Consider the following 16,755-nt stretch of genomic DNA (forward strand, 5'->3'; position numbering starts at 1 on the left):
TTTTTGATAAACCCTTTTCTCGTTGTAGCTAGAGTTCCTGTGCTTTATTAGAATGAAAAAGCCTGGGCTATAGTTTTTGCCCGCAAGGGCTTCTGGTTGATAAGCCCGCGGTGAATGCTGGGTCCTTCCTCTTTTCATCGTGCTCGAACAAAATGGGTAAGTCGTCCACGTGTCTTGCAAAATATCGCTATTTTTACCCTCTAAAAACACAAAGAACCCAGACTGCCGACTTCATAGCTTAGCTTAATGTTATTTACAGCCAGCCTTGTGGTTTTTTATGACAGGAAAGCCTCGTGGACTTCGTACAGCCCGTAAGCTTCGATCACATCGTCGCGACCAGAAATGGCACGACAAGACCTACAAGAAAGCACATTTGGGTACCGCTCTGAAGGCTAACCCCTTTGGAGGTGCTTCTCATGCTAAAGGAATTGTTCTTGAGAAAGTGTAAGTATTCCAGGAATCAATCAATACTTTCTCTCTTCTAAGAGTACAGTTATAGAGTAGCGATTTACAGGATTTTCGTGCATTTTTTAAAAGACTTTACTTCAAACTTTTGCTTTAGATTTATACATTATTTCGAAATTATACTTTACAATCTCTGATAAAAGATGATAGTTCCAGTGCTTGATGTTAGAAAAAGGGCTTTATTCTATATGCCTGATTTCAAGCTTATTTACTCAAATTGATTGTTCACATCAATGAATTCTTTCAGTAATTGCAAACTTATTGTAATTACCCTCCAACCAAAGTATTTTTACTCATTATTTACACATAGTCAAGGAGCACATGCATTAAAACCATGAAATAAAAACAAGTTGACACTGATAAATATTAGCTTCTGAGTGAGTAACACTCAACCATTTTAATTATTTGATTAAAGACCTCGAAGTCGGAGAACCCTTCTCCGACCACAATTCAATAACTTTCAAAGTGGACACCCATCCTTATCAAAACCGTGTGTCAAAAAAAGAAGTCTACGCATTTAGCAAAGCCGATTGGAATCATCTTAGAGCTCTGTTTAATAAAACACCGTGGGATTGTATTTTGGAAGACGAAGATATAAACACCAATTGGGAAACCTGGAAAGACCTTTACTTTGCAGCAGTCAACGATAGTATACCAAAATACCGTCAAAAAAGGAAAATTAGTGCACCATGGATTACCAAAGATCTAATAAAACTGTGCAGGAAAAAGAAAAACCTCTATAAAAAAGCCAAAAAATCAAACAACGAGGAACAGTGGACTGCGTACCGTAATCTAAACAACTCTTTAAAAAAGCAATGCAATTCAGCAAAATGGAACCATCTGAAAGATCTAGCAAACAAATTAAAATCCGAGAACAATTCAAAGCCATTCTGGAACTACATGAAATCAAAACGAAAAGGTACCAACGACTTAGTGTTGCTGAAAGAAGGAAGTCAAGAAGTGACAAGTGATCAAGACATAGCACAACACATGAATGAATACTTTTCATCTGTATTTACACGAGAACAATGCATCCTTCCAGAATTTGGCTTTGTTGTTACTGAAAAGTTACGCAACGTTCAATGTTCAGCTAATGAAGTGGAAAGTTATCTAAAAGAATTGAACATTCACAAGTCCCCTGGGCCCGATCAAGTACTACCTCGTATCTTGAAAGAATGTGCAAAGGAATTATCCACATCACTGTGCAAGATGTTTAACAAGTCGTTTTATTCTGGTACACTTCCATCGGACTGGAAAATTGCAAATATAACTCCAATCCACAAAAAAGGTCCAAAACACAACAAGGAAAATTACCGTCAAATCTCGTTGACATCTATCATTTGTAAAGTGGCAGAGAAAATAGTACGATCAAGAGTCATAGCCTTCTGGACAGAACATCAACTATTAAACCAAAATCAATTTGGATACTTAAAAGGCAGATCAACGGTAGGCCAACTTCTAAGTAGCTATAATGACTGGTGTTTATCAAGAAATACCTCAAAAGCGACAGATGTTATCTTTTTAGACCTGTCAAAGGCGTTTGACAGCGTTCCACATGAACGCCTACTCTTCAAGCTTAACAGGTATGGCATTGACGATCAATTACTATTGTGGTTCAGGAATTTTCTAACTAATAGAAAACAAAGAGTGCAAATACGTGGATCCTTTTCTGATTGGTCTCCAGTAACATCGGGTGTCCCGCAAGGTTCAATTCTGGGGCCAATCTTGTTTCTGTTATATGTAAATGACATTCCAAATGTAGCCACATCAAGCATCAAATTGTTTGCTGATGATACTAAGATCTATCGACGACTAACCGACGTTGGGGATGTAACAGCTCTACAGTCGGACCTTGCTTCTTTAGAAGACTGGGCGGCGGATTGGCAAGTCAAGTTTAACCCTAAAAAGTGTGAAGCCATGAGGATAACTCATAAGGGTGATAAGAATAGAACACAATATCACATATCCGACACAGCATTAAAGAACGTACATGACTACAAAGACCTTGGAGTTATAATGTCGAGCGATCTAAGTTGGTCCAAACATGTAGAAGCAATTGTACATAAAGCAAATAAAGTCCTTGGTTTAGTTAAACGTACCACGGGTAGTAGAAATAAGGAAATCTTTTCCATACTCTATAAATCACTGGTCCGTCCCATTCTGGAATATGCATGCCCAGTTTGGGCACCACACCTAGTAAAGGATATCCATGCAATTGAATCTATACAACGAAGAGCGTCACGCATCGCACTAGGTCAAAAACGACAAGAGATGGCATATGAAGACAGATGTAAGATACTCAAATGGAACTCTTTGCAACTTAGAAGGGAATTCCTCTCTCTAGTTGAGTGCTATAAGATTGTACACAAGATGAACGGTCTAGATTTCAGTGACTATTTTGAACTTTGTAAAAGTACGAAAACGAGAGCTAATCACCAATTTAAAATACAGACCAAATCTGCTAGAATAAATTGTTACAAATATTCTTTTTTTGTGCGAATAATCAAATCTTGGAATGATCTTCCTAATAACGTAGTAAATCATACAGATGAACCCAACGTAAATAAATTTAAAACAAGACTTAAGAAACACATGAACATTTTTTGAAGTTAGTATTGTACATATATATATATATATTATTAGTTCTTAAAATTATTATTTATTTTAAATTAGGGGACTTATATAGGGCTAACCTCAATGTCTTCCTTTTCAAAATATGTAATCTACATTTTTGAATAAAGTATTATTAACCAGAACATTCATTAGACAGACACAAATGGTCTCTTGTGTATTGCCAAAGGTGATAGGTGAACATCAATAGGAGATAGGTCATTCCAAAATCCAAGAATAGCTGGAATGACTTGTGTTTCTGCTTCTTATTCTCATCAAGAAAGAGGATCTTAGTGTTGAGACTGATTCATTGTTGTTTATAGTCAACCAAACTATTTCCATCTCGGAATGACCTATCGCCTTTGGCGATGACAACGCTTTTTGAATTAGGTGCATGTAGCTCTAAGCTGTGAACACATGTAATAATAGGAATGATAGCAATAAGATATTTCTGAAGAGATAATAGGGACAATAGTAATAATATGTTTCTAAAGAGAATTTGCATACTTACTACATATACAGTGTTCTTACCAGGAATTTCTTTCAGGGGGTCAAAGGGCCCATCAATCTGAAATTTAGGGGCCATTTAGAAAACTTTATGGACCATTTCCAAAATCTTAAAACAACGAATAATGTTTTTAGCCAGTAACTCTGTTACAAATCTACAAAAATGTAAGACAGTTTTATTAGTAATGACAACACACTTGAGCACATACTTGAGCCTTCAATAAACAAGGTCAGTTAACACAGACTAATCCCAGACGTCTTGGCGAGTGAAATACAAGATGGTGGCTATGTTCAATTTGTGGCATTTCATGTGGACTTTCACCTTGTTTATCAACAATATAATGCGACTTTTATTATTTCAAAAGTACTATAAATCTTTTAAAACTACCAGGAAGTATTCCAGGTGCATAGAGTTGACATTTGTGCGCCATTTCTGATTTTATGCGTGAATCCCGCAATGGCCAGCCTGGTAAGAACACTGCATATATACATTTAATTCTTTAAAATATAGATTAATGACCAAGAATTGTTTGTTAATCAAAGTATTTTTGTTATTAGTGGTGTGGAAGCAAAACAGCCCAACTCTGCCATCAGAAAATGTGTGAGAGTACAGCTCATCAAGAACGGCAAAAAAATTACTGCCTTTGTTCCCAACGATGGTTGTCTGAATTACATTGAAGAGAATGATGAAGTTTTAATCTCTGGATTTGGCCGTAGAGGACACGCTGTTGGTGATATCCCTGGTGTTCGATTTAAAGTAGTAAAGGTTGCCAATGTATCATTACTTGCATTGTTCAAGGAAAAGAAGGAAAGACCTCGCTCATAAGTAATGTACTTGGTGATCAAATAAAAAATAAAATCTGTTTTGAAACTTAAATGTGTTTATTGTTCTGAATATATTATACAGTATATATATATTTGTCATTATCATTAATTTGTTGTAATTACTTTACAGTGAGATGTGCAAAAGTATGACTGGCAATAATGTATTTGCATACTCTTATCTGTGTTATGCATGGGCTTTTGCACGTTACTACTGTAATTGCAGAAGTGTGACCCTTAAAGTTTGATGTCTTGCTAGTCAAACCAAATAACTGGAAAAGAATAAAATAAAAAATACATACCTTGAGGGAGATTTTACAATGAATTAAATATTTTAATCCTCAAATTAATGTAACTCATTCCAATATTTTAATCCTCTAAAATTAATGTAATTCATTCCAAAATCTCAGTTAAGGTATTGTTTTTATTGCAGTTCTTTGATTGACCATTGTTGAAATGCTAGTTGGTAAACAAAATGGTTTACTGAATAAGGCATGTAAAATTTTGTTTCACGGCAAAAGCCTGTGTATAGAAGTATGCGAATAATATATAACAAGAATTTGCGTTTCAGTATATGTAAGGCATGTTTGAAATTGCTGACAGAATGTACAAAGAAAGTCAAACTTGAAAGGTTTTTCGAGTGGAATGTTTGAGCCAGGGTATAAACAAACTTGAGTAACTTTGAATAGTTTAATTACTTTTTAACCATTCTGGTTAAATGATTTAGTTTGAATATTGTTTAGAAGGCATTGGAGGCATTTGATCGCATCAAACCTGTGAAACAACTATTTCTTTGTCAAGGATGCTAAAAATGGAGACTCCTGATGGGTAAGGGGTAGTCGTGAGTGAAGAAACGCTGAATCCATAAAGTAAAGCCAAATTCTTTACTTAAATCAATTGAATAATAGACCCCTTGCACACTGAGTCACCAAAGTCGGGGGATGAAACAATGGATCTTTTTTGCATAGGAAAAGATGGCCTATTGTTTTGTCCCCCCAGAACAATTCCTCTAATAAATCAATGCATATTTCACAGGTCAAATGAAACCATTTTTTGGAAAGCACCAAACGAGTATTGTGTAAAATAAAGTTAAGTCTGACTTGATGTGGGTAAATGATCTGCTTCCAAAATTATTGGAACATAAGATTTTGCTTTATGATATTTCTTTTAAAAACAAAACGTATCGCTTTTCTTTCTGCAGAAAAATAGAACCTGCATGAAAGATACGACCATTTTTTTAACTTTTGGATATTTTTTTTTGGAAAATTCTCTTAATAGAGTGCAACACTTTGCACTATTTAGTAGTAAACAGTGCTAATTAAACAATGGAAAAGATTAGGATTAGCATAATTAAGCAGTATTTAGTAGTATTTATGTTACACAATTAGTGTTTGTACTCTACTTGTGCTACTGTAAGTCTTCATGGATTTCTTTTTGGTTGAATTTAACAAGGTCTGTCAGTAGTCTTGTTACATCAACCAAAATGGCAACCATGCCTTTTTCTGGTCATTCTTAATAATCAAAATCACCTATACAACAAAATTTTCTTGTAAGTTATTCCTGTTTAATGTATTGGGCATTTGTTTGTGAAACTCTTCAGCATCTTTTATTGCTTTTTCAAAGTCTTCCCTTTTGACATTGAATGGGTGGTTTTCTGATGACACCTGCACAAGAGGCTTTCTTGAGCGTCTTCTGATTGCACTTATGCCAAGCAAATGGAGTATTACTTTTTCAAGGTCACGACCAAGTCTATAAGTTCTACACATAGATAAGAATCTAGGTATATCCTCTTTGCTGCCACTGTAGTCCATGTAAACAGGGATGCACTTTGAAGTGTCTCTTGTGGTACAAAATTCACCTCTTAATAAGTTCAGTTGACATCTTATACTCACATCTGTCAAACAAGAAGAAGGACTTGATTTTGCTTTAAATCTAGATTTCCAATAAACCCAGGGAATAAAGGAAGAAGGGAAGAGACTTCGAAGAACAAAGTTGATACAGAAGGGGTCTAAACTTGTCAGGAATGCAGAATGTTTTTTGCATAACAGTTATAAATTTTCCAATTTAGCTTTCCCCTCATATTTTGGGGTGCGCCGTGGTCATTGCATGTATGCTTCGTTTCTCACACATCCTCCGTGCAGGAAAACTTTCAACCTTGGCTGTTTGTCAGGAATTGGAAAGGAATAGGTCCTTTACAATGTTAAAATAAACAAGGCGCATTCTAGTATATTTTGGTATAAACAAAACCACATACTAGTCCAGAAATTGTCTCTTAAACTGCAATCTGTTGGGCAATGGACATTTATATACTAATAAAGATGCTTACAGTCGCTCTCAGTTGTGGTCCTTTCTTCTAGGTTTTGATCCTTTATTTGCATAAGTGTTGATGTCACTAATAGGACGCGAGAAACCTGTTTGACTTGTGTTTCATACCATCTTAGTGGGTTTTCATTCACTTTAGGCTCACTCAAAATGTCTAACCTCACATCAAACAAGTTCGTGGAGTCCAGCACATCCCATAGACAGTAAATCACCTTCTTACAGGACATACAACAGCTTGCATGTAGTATGAGCACTTTGATTGGATCTTTAAAAAGTAAAATAATCCTCAGAAATTATAATAAAGATTTTAAAAAGTTTTTTTTTGGCAAAAATGAGGGATTTAAGGGAAAAGGGACACCCGAGAAAAGCTTGATGAACCAATGATCTCTTTGGAGCGAGGGTGTGGCATGGCACACGTGCGCAGTCGATCTCGTCCTCAGAGCCTGCGTTTTTCTTGGTCAGCACTGAAGAACTGACCAAGAGAAACGCAGGCTCAATCTGAGGGCCAAGATTGCGTTTTCCCGCTAAAAAAATGGCGGAGTCAAAAGACTCTTTGGGCGAGCATTTGGTAAGTTTAAAGCATTTCTTCATTGCTCTCGAACTTAAGAAACCTTCAGACATCGTAGTTATACAGAAAACGAACTTAGACCGGTTTCACTACCTGATAGTATTTCCTCTGTATCACTTTCACTGACAACAGGACGGTTTTCAAGTCTAATAAGTGGAGCACCTCAACGAGAAATTATAAATAGCATTAGAACCTTATAGCCTATGGTTGCATTTTGAAAAAGAAGTCAATAACAATAGAATAACAATAGAATATTAAGCCATAAAAAACTGTTTTTATGAGTGTGTGTTTTTTTCAAGTACAAAAGTTAATTAATACCTCTTCGTCTTAATATTCCAAATACCAAACCAACTAGGAGTATACCAAGTACAACACCAGTACCAACAACGACAGCTATAACTGTCAGGTTGGGAGCAGAATAATATCCATTAGTCGGTAGGATAGATATTTCTGAAAAAGTAAAAATAATACATCAATTATAATTTTGAAGCTTTATAAATTATCTGAATGCATAAGCAATTTGATAGTTAGAGTTTGAGAACATCAGGGGGAAAAATCAAACCAGACATGGAATCAAACGAATTTAGTGTGTTGGGTAACATGGCATTGAGGAGGAGAAAGCTGAAAATGCTGAGAATAACCCATGAAACTCTGCCATGTGATGCAGAATGTATGAATTCAACCCAATACCCCAGAGATTAGAAAGAAATGGCATTACCACAAAATTACAATGCCATCCTACTATTCCACCGTTAGAAAGAGACGCAAAAAACTCTGCTCACTTGTATGTGATGCCAAGACCAGGAATCCAACCCACAAAACCAGAGGTGAGAGGACAATGCACTTCGGGGTAATACACATCCCTCGATTCATAAGAACATTTTCTGGCCTGGCCTTTATGGCCACCAGGATATTACATTATATACCCACACACCTGTTGTATACTGTGAAATAGCAAACTGAAATTGTTGGGCCTTTGTGGTTTTCTGCTTACTAGTTATACCATAAATCTGTTTGTTAAAAATGGTTCTGTTAATTCATACTTACAGATATCACAGAGAAGAACTTTAAAGATAAACCACATATTTAGAAAACTTACATGAGATTTTGTTTAACTTCATTGTTTTATTAAGCTTTTTGATCAATATTCATTACAGGGGCGGCGGAAACTGAAAAATTTTGGGGGGGCACTCCAATATTTCACAGTACCTTGAAATGACCCCCCCCCCCCCCCCCCCGTCCCTGTTTAGCTTGATTACAAACGTGTATGTGTGATATTTCAATCAGTAACATTTTGCGTGCATTAAACCACTTGCAATTGTGCTGAGACACAAAAATGATGCAAGTCGTTGCTAGATATATCGTATATTTTTTAGATACAGAAAATTATGTAATATCAAAATAATAAATAATGGTAATCATAACCAAATCTCATGCGTGTCTCTCTCATTTTGTGTGAGGCATTATATTCTGGGGGGGCCAGGCCCCCCGCTTCCGTCGCCCCTGCATTATATTATTTTTCATCGTCGAGAGCCTGACTAAAAGAGTGAGAATAGTTAAAACTCAGAAAAATTTTAAATAAAAGATTTAAATTACCTCTCCTGTATAATTAAGCAAAAATGTGCTACATTCTCCTTGTAGTAGAATCACATAGCTGCAGGTAATATTCTGGAGTTAAGAGGAAATGGATATTAATTGTGAATTTAGTTATTTTAAGTCTCCTGTCTCTGCAGATGTCAAAGATGTATGGTGAAATGAATTAAGCATAGGAATTTAAAAATATCCTAATAATTCAATTATATCTTACAGTTAAAGAAGCTTGACCAGAACACATTTTACTGTAGTAAGGGTTATCAGGCTCCCACTTCATTCTTAATTCTCTTAGGTCATCTGTACAATTAAGCCCCCATGTAACATTGATGGAGATCATTTGCTTTGCATTTGTTTTATGATCACTGACTTGAGATGCAATGGAGAAGAAGTGACCTGCATATTAAACAAAAAAGATTTTTATATTTGTTTTTTATAAATATTTGAGATGTAATGTGTGCACTGATTCGCTAGTTACCATGTTTTGTATTAGAGGACAGAGACATGCTTGTGCAAAATTGTTCAAAAAAAAATTTTTATAAAAGCAATATAAAACAGCTGCTTATGTCTCTGTACTGAGATATAAACGCTCTGGGAGCCGTAGAGGAAGTAGATCACTCCCGGGAGAGCACTTGAGAAGCAAGAGAAATACTCGCCTAGTGTTCCTAAGCTTACTTCTCATGCTCTACAGTGCCCAGCATGTTCATACCATAGTACAGATACATGCGCACACATTTTATATTCCTTAAAAAGAGCACCAAGACATTGCTCTGACAATATAAGCATTCAATGCTTAGGTGATACCAAATCAGAATTTAGAAACAGTTTTTTGCTGAGGGAGAATAACCAGAGAATTGTGTCTGAGAAAAACCCTTAAAGCAAAAAAAAAAAAAAAAAAAAAAAAGAAAGAAAGAAAGAAAAAATGTGTCTTCTCAAATCAACTGACTTGAAAAACATACTGATAAGAGTTTAGATAGAAAATATGTAATACAAATCAGAGATGTAGGAGCCAGGAGGGCTATAGCCCCCCCCTCTACAACTCTTTGAGAAATGATTTTTGAAATAATTACTAATAGTAAGAATGTGAAAATACAAAATTCTTAAATTTTAGAACTAAATTCTTATATTCAAAAATCATAAGAGAAGCATGACGCATATCTGTAGGCCTGCACTGCTGATATGCATCATGCTTCTCTAATTATCTTTTTAGCCCTCCCCCCACCCCCAAATACAAATAAAAATTGTGCAATATGTTTCCTGTGATATATACTCTAACATCGTTACATAGAATTAACACATACAACATATGGGTCTGTTTTTGAACTCATCTATTTGACACTGTTCTGAAATCAAATAGAAATTATAAAGTCATGTACGTAGTTATGAGTGAAAGGAGTTAATCCACCGCCAGTATTCAAATGTAGGGCCAGCTAGTTGCCAGATGTAACACTTTTTTGGTGTATGTACATATAAGCAAGTGAACAAAGGGGTCAACTTGACTCCAATAATTAGTATCTAGCAAGAAATTCAAATGATAACTTCTTTGTTGTCATATTATAAACCCTTGTAAAGAAAATTTACATATCTGAGTTAAAATACGAACAATTATGTAGTTCATACCTTTGATCCTGACTTGTTTTTTTATCATATTACTATTTTTATCATTAGGAGGCATGCTCTGTATTCTTAGTTCATAGTCAGCTCCAAAACTCAACCCTCGAAACTGAATGGAAAGGCTTTTACTGTCCTGGAAAAAAGTCAAAATGAAAATACTCGCATAAGAACAGAGTTGTTTATATTGTATGCTGCATGTTGGTCAGGTGTACATAATCAGGGGTAGATCTAGGGTGGTTTGGGGCCCGGGGGGGGGGGGGGGGGGGGAATTGGTGATTTGGTATCTTTTAGGGTGTTAATGCGAATTTTCTGGTATCTCTTACGGAAAAAGAGAGAAGCGCGCATCGATATGGCTTATCCTAGGCGCTTTTTATATAAAATTTAATATTATTTGTTGTGGTATCTCTTAGGGGTTAAAAATCATTCAGCCATGCCCTTTTTTAAAGACTTCAGGTATCTTTTAGGGGTCTCTTTGAAAATTTCTGACGAGCATCCCCGGTACTTTTTCCCTGGAGTCCCCCCCGGGGTTTGGGGACCTCGCACAAACCTACTAATAAATCATGATCAAACCCCCTAAAGGTGTGACTACACAGAGCAATTTTCTCTGCAACTTGTTTCACAATTGCGACACAAGTTGCAAGAGTGATAACATGGTGCAACGGAGATGCACTTGCCAAAAGTAGAAACGAATTCTACTTTTCGCAACAATTGCTGCAATTTATCTCACAAAATTTTTCAAATTTTGCTGTAGGTTACATGCTGCAATGCTCTGTGTAACTTGTGTCACAATGCTGTTGCAAGGCAAGTTGCAGAGAAAATTGCTATGTGTAATCATGCCTTAAATGACAACTATGAACCCCCTAATTAGATTATCTTGATTTAATCAAACCTCCTTAAATGACAAATATGAATCCCCTAATTAGATTATCTTGATTTCATCAAACCCCCTTAAATTACAAATATGAATCTCCCCCCTGATGGGGACGTGTGCATAAAAAACTAGGGACTTAATGTAATAATTATATACTTTCCCCATGAATAGCCTTATATACCTTGCACCCTGATTGAAAATGCAGCCAATGAGAATGCAGGAAAGCCATTGTAATCAAGGTATGACACTCGAAACCATTCTACAACTAGTATTAATCTACATCACTATATATATTTTGCCATTTCAAACATGGATTAGTAAATTAAATAAATAATATTAAATAATCATTAACCTTGCTATTGATCTGGGTGCATCTGTAATATCTCATTGGATAGTAAAATGTTACTTCAATCAACCAAACTTGAAATCCCCAAAGATCTGAAAAACCTTTAAAAAATAAATTACATTAAATTGAAGGCTGGCTATATACTGCAATTTTTGCAGGAGTCATTAAGTTAGATGGTGTAAAATGTCATTCTCTTGAATATCTGTAGGTTTTATAAATTAATATTAATTATATATATAATGGAATATCATAATATAAAAAAGTTAATTTACTAAACTTAGTTTGTGCGAAACGAAAAAGCCAATTTATTAAACCCCTAAAGAATATTGTTCCCTTAATTGTTCTCTTCCACAAAATACACAACTAACAGCTTTACATAACTTTCCATTTTACTAACAAAATAGGAATGATTTAGGAATTATGAAATACAATGGGCCTTACCTGTGGAAGATATGTCCCATTCAACCAGTAGGACTGGTCTAGTGTTCTTCAACAAAAGATGTGTTATTCTTACATTACGAGGTTTACCAGGAAATGAGTGACAGTCTGGATGTTTGATGTATGTTTGGCACCTTGATACTGTATAAAAGGATTCAAATAAATATATTTATGACTTTTTCTTTACTCATTACATAGTTTTTAACTTTAGATGCTATTGTCAATATATTGCCCATTGATATAATTTATGATACAGATATAAAGGTTATTTACTGGCTTGGATAGGAAAACTTGTGCCTCAGAGATCTTGACTATATGGCTATTGAGACTGTTTGACTGAGATCTGTTTTCAAGACCGAGAGCACACTTTTTCCCTATCCAGACCAAATTTAGATTGGTAAATAACTTTAACGTAAAATTATTTTTTGTATCTTAAAATTTATCTTTTTTTGTAATATTTTTTTGGGTGAGTTATTTAGCAATCCATTATCCTTAAGGATACCAGACTGCGGTCAGAAATAGAAAATACTGGTTGCTTGTGCAACCAATCTGAGCACATGTTTAGGATACTAGATTGGAAAAAATAAATGATATGAATACCTAAATGGCATACAAAGTCAACAAGTGTTAATATATTTCCATGTCTTTGCTTGATGCAGATTGCATTTTCTTTCACTTCATGTGATTTAATTTCATGAAAAAAAAAATGAATGACTTTGATTCACTGTTCAATATTAAAAAAAAAAAAATCAATCGAACATCAGAAATTTCATTAGCATTCTATGGCAGAATTACTTAATTACATCTATTTGGTGGACATTCTGCTGTTTTTAACAATAATAGCATCATGAATGATTATCCTTGGGTCATTAATGAAAAAATATAAAAGGCTGTAGAGCTGAAGCTCTCTGCAGTTTAATTTAATAATGACAAAATAACACTAGTTTGACAGCATGAAATTGGACTTGTGCCATTGTAAAAACCTTGAAGAGAAAATAGACTACAGAGAACTATATCAATAATCTAGTTCTTTCTACATATGACATGTTATGATTGATATTTCAGTAGATGTAAGTGCCTTTAGGACTAACATGAAAATCTTTTTTTCTTTTATTTTCCTCCTTTTTTTGTGGGGGGCTAGCCATTCTGAAATATATGCAGTCTGCCAATATTAGATATCAAGATATTATTAAGATGTTATTAGGCAAATTAAACTTTCAATTTTAAAAGCAATAAAAATCAAAACTAAAGAATAAATAGAAAAGCAAATTATCTGTGCATCTTACCATTTCCTGATGGATGTCTTCCACAAGGAGGATACTTCTGCAGATAGCCTTTCTCAAGTATATGCTGTCTGCCAATATCAGATTTCTAGTATAACAAATTAAACTCCAACATTTAAGCAATAAAAATCAAAACTTACATTTTGTAATCCTAAAGTTGAGTTACATAGACTTTTTAAAATGTTTTTTTATTTTTTTTGAAGTAAGCATTAAGAATGAATTCCAAAAGAAATGCTAGAATTTCGGGGGGTGCGGAGAAATTAAGCTTTAATTTGAATTAGGCAAGGAGAACAGGTGTTTTTGACTTCCAGAAATTAGTATTTATGCACATATGATTTTATAGAAGTGAGATGGTTCTACCCACATAAACATTAAATGTGGTTAATTTGTCTTAAGATTTATAAAGCGTGCTAAACTTTGCTTAGTTTGGTCTAGCATTAATGCGTCTCTGATTCCAAAATCTTGCAGTGATGTGTATGACATTCAAATTTCTTATACAATTAATTTGCATAAATGTTTAGTTTCTTCGTTTTCTTTACTGTAGCAAACTATCGGTAACCTGTCAAGGTAATGACAGGGTGGAATAGCTCTTATTATGCACAGATTTGCTTACTTCCAAGTCGAATACTGAGTATATTTGAACACTATAGTGCAGAGTAATCTGTTTAATATATCATTGAAAACCAATGAATGTTAGATAAACAAAGTAAAATCAAAATTGTGATCTTCGATGATGTAGAGTTGGGTATACGTTCGCGTGTTATTGGTTGTTTGAAAAATCAAAACAATAAAGAGTAACTTTTGCGAACTTCGTTGACTCGTATCTGAAAACTTACTTCTTTCGTTTTGAGCAGTCGGTCAAACTATCACTCTATTAAATCAAGAATTAAAAGTTCACAGAAAAGCTACATTACTACCCACACTATACTACTTTCCTTCCTATGAAACCAAAGAACTGATACTAAAAAATATATCACGTTTCTTGTTAAACAGCATACCTTGTTTGGCACGGTTGATAAGTCCTTGCAGTGATGTACTTGAACGACAATCATAGAAAGACTGAGCAAAATTAAAGCTAAGGTGCTATATGCCATGTATAATTAAGACTGCCGGTCAACGAGACTATTTTTTGCTCGGTCGATGTGGTTGTTGCTAATCAGTTTACGGCAATAAACTGCTGCTTGCATGTGATTGAAGTCGATTATAATCTTGGAGCATACTAAGTGTAACAGGACATAGCTGATTGACGTAGGTGGTTGGACAATAAAGAGGTTTCCATAACTATGTTGTTTTGATCAAGACTATTTTATTCCTCAAGATCATGTCCAGCGTAATTCTCGAAGCCAGTCACATAAAAACCAGTGTTGTATACTCGGAGCCATGCTTGTTCGGTCATCAAAGGACTTGGTTCATTGCTTCCTGTCACGAATCGCCTTCAATTGGCAGGTTCACCGCATGGCTTTTGGGTCACGGTCGGGGTGATAAATATCTCTGTACCGTTTCCTCTCAAGAGCCGACCAGCGGAAGGTTTTCTGAAAAAGTTTGGATTTTAAAACCTATATTCTTTTTTTTATCTTTGTAAGTGCAATTTTTACTTTTTTTAATGGTAATAGTATAATTGCGCACTCAAAACAAATGAGATTTGAACGGAGAGTAATAGGAATTGCGGTCCTTGTCTTCCATTAGGCAGGGGTAATACTGAAAAAGGCTTAACTGATAGCACTTTAGGTTATTAATATTCATCGTAAATCAGTACAAGTTTTCCCAGGTGGAGATAGAAACCAAAATTGTAAGAGATGCAGCTGCTTGAAGAGTTGAGAAATCGTTCGTAGGGTCCTGATTAGGTTTTGTTTAAAAGTGATAATCGAGAGAAAATGAGTTGGTCCATTGATTATCCTCTCTTGCGGTAATTCATCAAATTGGTACATTTTGTTTCTGTTTTTCATTTTATTTTCGCCTTTTTTTAGCAATCTGTATATTTCTTTTCCTTTCTGTCCGTTCCTTTTCTTTTTTTCTCTCTTTATTTCTTGAACGAAAGGAGCAACTGAAAATATAAGAATTTTATTGTGAAAGTTAGAGATGAGCTTCAGTAAATAAAAAAATGCAAAACTGTTTTTTCATGCATGCACTACTTTGCCAACAGCGCACCAGCTACACGGTGACATATACCTTAACTACCAGACCTCTCTAACCTGAGACGTAAATGTTTCCCATTTCATTCAGACCAAGTGTCATTCTCTTGGTGATAATATTCTTTGTTTGAGTTGTATCCATATTTAGCACAACCGTTCAAAGAAATGATGATACTTAAAGAATGACACGTGCAGTTCTGAAGTGTGAAGATCATCACGCAATTTAAAGTGGTCTATATTGCTCGGATACAAAGACACCTAAGAGGGCAAAGTTGTTTAAAACAGTATTGAAAAGTAGTAATTTTAGTGTCTGCTATGTTCATAGGTTGGCGAATGATTTACTCTCGAAAATTTGATCCTTTGGTACCATAGTGTCAACTAATCGTAAGTGGAGTTACGAAAATACAAATGAATTGTTTCAGAAATTCTTCTTACACAAAAACTGTTGCAAACCAATAATTGTATGTTAGTGGATGGGGGGTAAAAGCGGAAAAAACTTTCGCATGCACTTTGTGTCCCTCGATCACCTGGATGTGGGAATGTTACCACCAGGATAACTCGGGTGGCAACGAAGGCGAGTGATGGTGCTGATAATTGCCCTATATAGGCCTAGACAACTCATTCCCTTCAAAGAACGCGGCAAGAATGACTGAGCAAAAATGGTCTTCGAAGAATTGAGCGGTCTGGCACCAACATATATGTCCGAGAATTAACATTATTCAGTCGAATTCATATGAGAAACTTGACATACTCCTGCGATCATCTATCTGATTTTGCCAAAAATAAAGACATCTTTCAGCGGAGAAAACAATCTTGGTAAAGAATTACAGTGAGCATACGTAAACCACGAACACTTCGAGTTTTTTTGTCACTTAAAAAAATGCATACTGTAATCATTGCTTGAGCCAATCGATTGGACTGGAAATAAGATTTATTTTGATAACTCGGTGTATTTAAGCTCAAGGCTTCATTTAAACGCTTTTAAAAGCTTTTTTTCCCCTCTTCCTCCGACTTTAACTCGGTGAATATCAAGCTTAGGATATGCAGCCGCTTGTCGTTGGGTAGAACCTCCAACTTTAACTCGGTGAATATCAAGCTTAGGATATGAAGCCGTTTGTCCGCGTTGGGTTGAACACCTGCGGGCTGTTTAGCGCGTGTGAACAGGCCTTCGGGAAATGAGGGAGGGA

General features: G+C 35.3%; 2 protein-coding genes across 3 annotated transcripts; one reads left to right on the plus strand and one right to left on the minus strand.

The window, feature by feature from the left end:
• Positions 1 to 28: 28 nt before the first annotated feature.
• On the plus strand, positions 29 to 4,459 carry LOC116286881 (small ribosomal subunit protein uS12). Its single transcript, XM_031693469.2, has 3 exons — positions 29 to 156; positions 285 to 444; positions 4,141 to 4,459. The coding sequence occupies exons 1-3, from the start codon at positions 153 to 155 to the stop codon at positions 4,406 to 4,408; spliced, it is 432 nt and encodes a 143-aa protein (XP_031549329.1). The 5' UTR covers positions 29 to 152; the 3' UTR covers positions 4,409 to 4,459.
• On the minus strand, positions 4,446 to 14,874 carry LOC116286879 (uncharacterized). 2 transcript variants are annotated; one of them, XM_089038547.1, is made up of 13 exons: positions 14,435 to 14,871; positions 13,440 to 13,524; positions 12,157 to 12,294; positions 11,722 to 11,816; positions 10,505 to 10,631; positions 10,186 to 10,227; positions 9,102 to 9,280; positions 8,891 to 8,962; positions 8,229 to 8,304; positions 7,613 to 7,744; positions 7,388 to 7,456; positions 6,731 to 6,991; positions 4,446 to 6,298 (listed from the first exon to the last, which is right to left on the minus strand). In XM_089038547.1, exons 1-13 carry the CDS (start codon positions 14,528 to 14,530, stop codon positions 5,934 to 5,936), a joined length of 1,737 nt encoding a protein of 578 aa, XP_088894673.1. In that variant the 5' UTR covers positions 14,531 to 14,871; the 3' UTR covers positions 4,446 to 5,933. The 2 variants fall into 2 exon arrangements, with proteins under 2 accessions (XP_088894673.1, XP_088894677.1); XM_089038551.1 differs by having other exon boundaries at positions 6,124 to 6,298; positions 6,886 to 6,991; positions 14,435 to 14,874.
• Positions 14,875 to 16,755: the final 1,881 nt, after the last annotated feature.

The sequence above is a fragment of the Actinia tenebrosa genome, unplaced genomic scaffold (assembly GCF_029948245.1).
Source record: "Actinia tenebrosa isolate PJP-AT-01 unplaced genomic scaffold, QUT_ActTen_1.0 PGA_scaffold0__85_contigs__length_37466705, whole genome shotgun sequence".
Lineage (NCBI taxonomy): Eukaryota > Metazoa > Cnidaria > Anthozoa > Actiniaria > Actiniidae > Actinia > Actinia tenebrosa.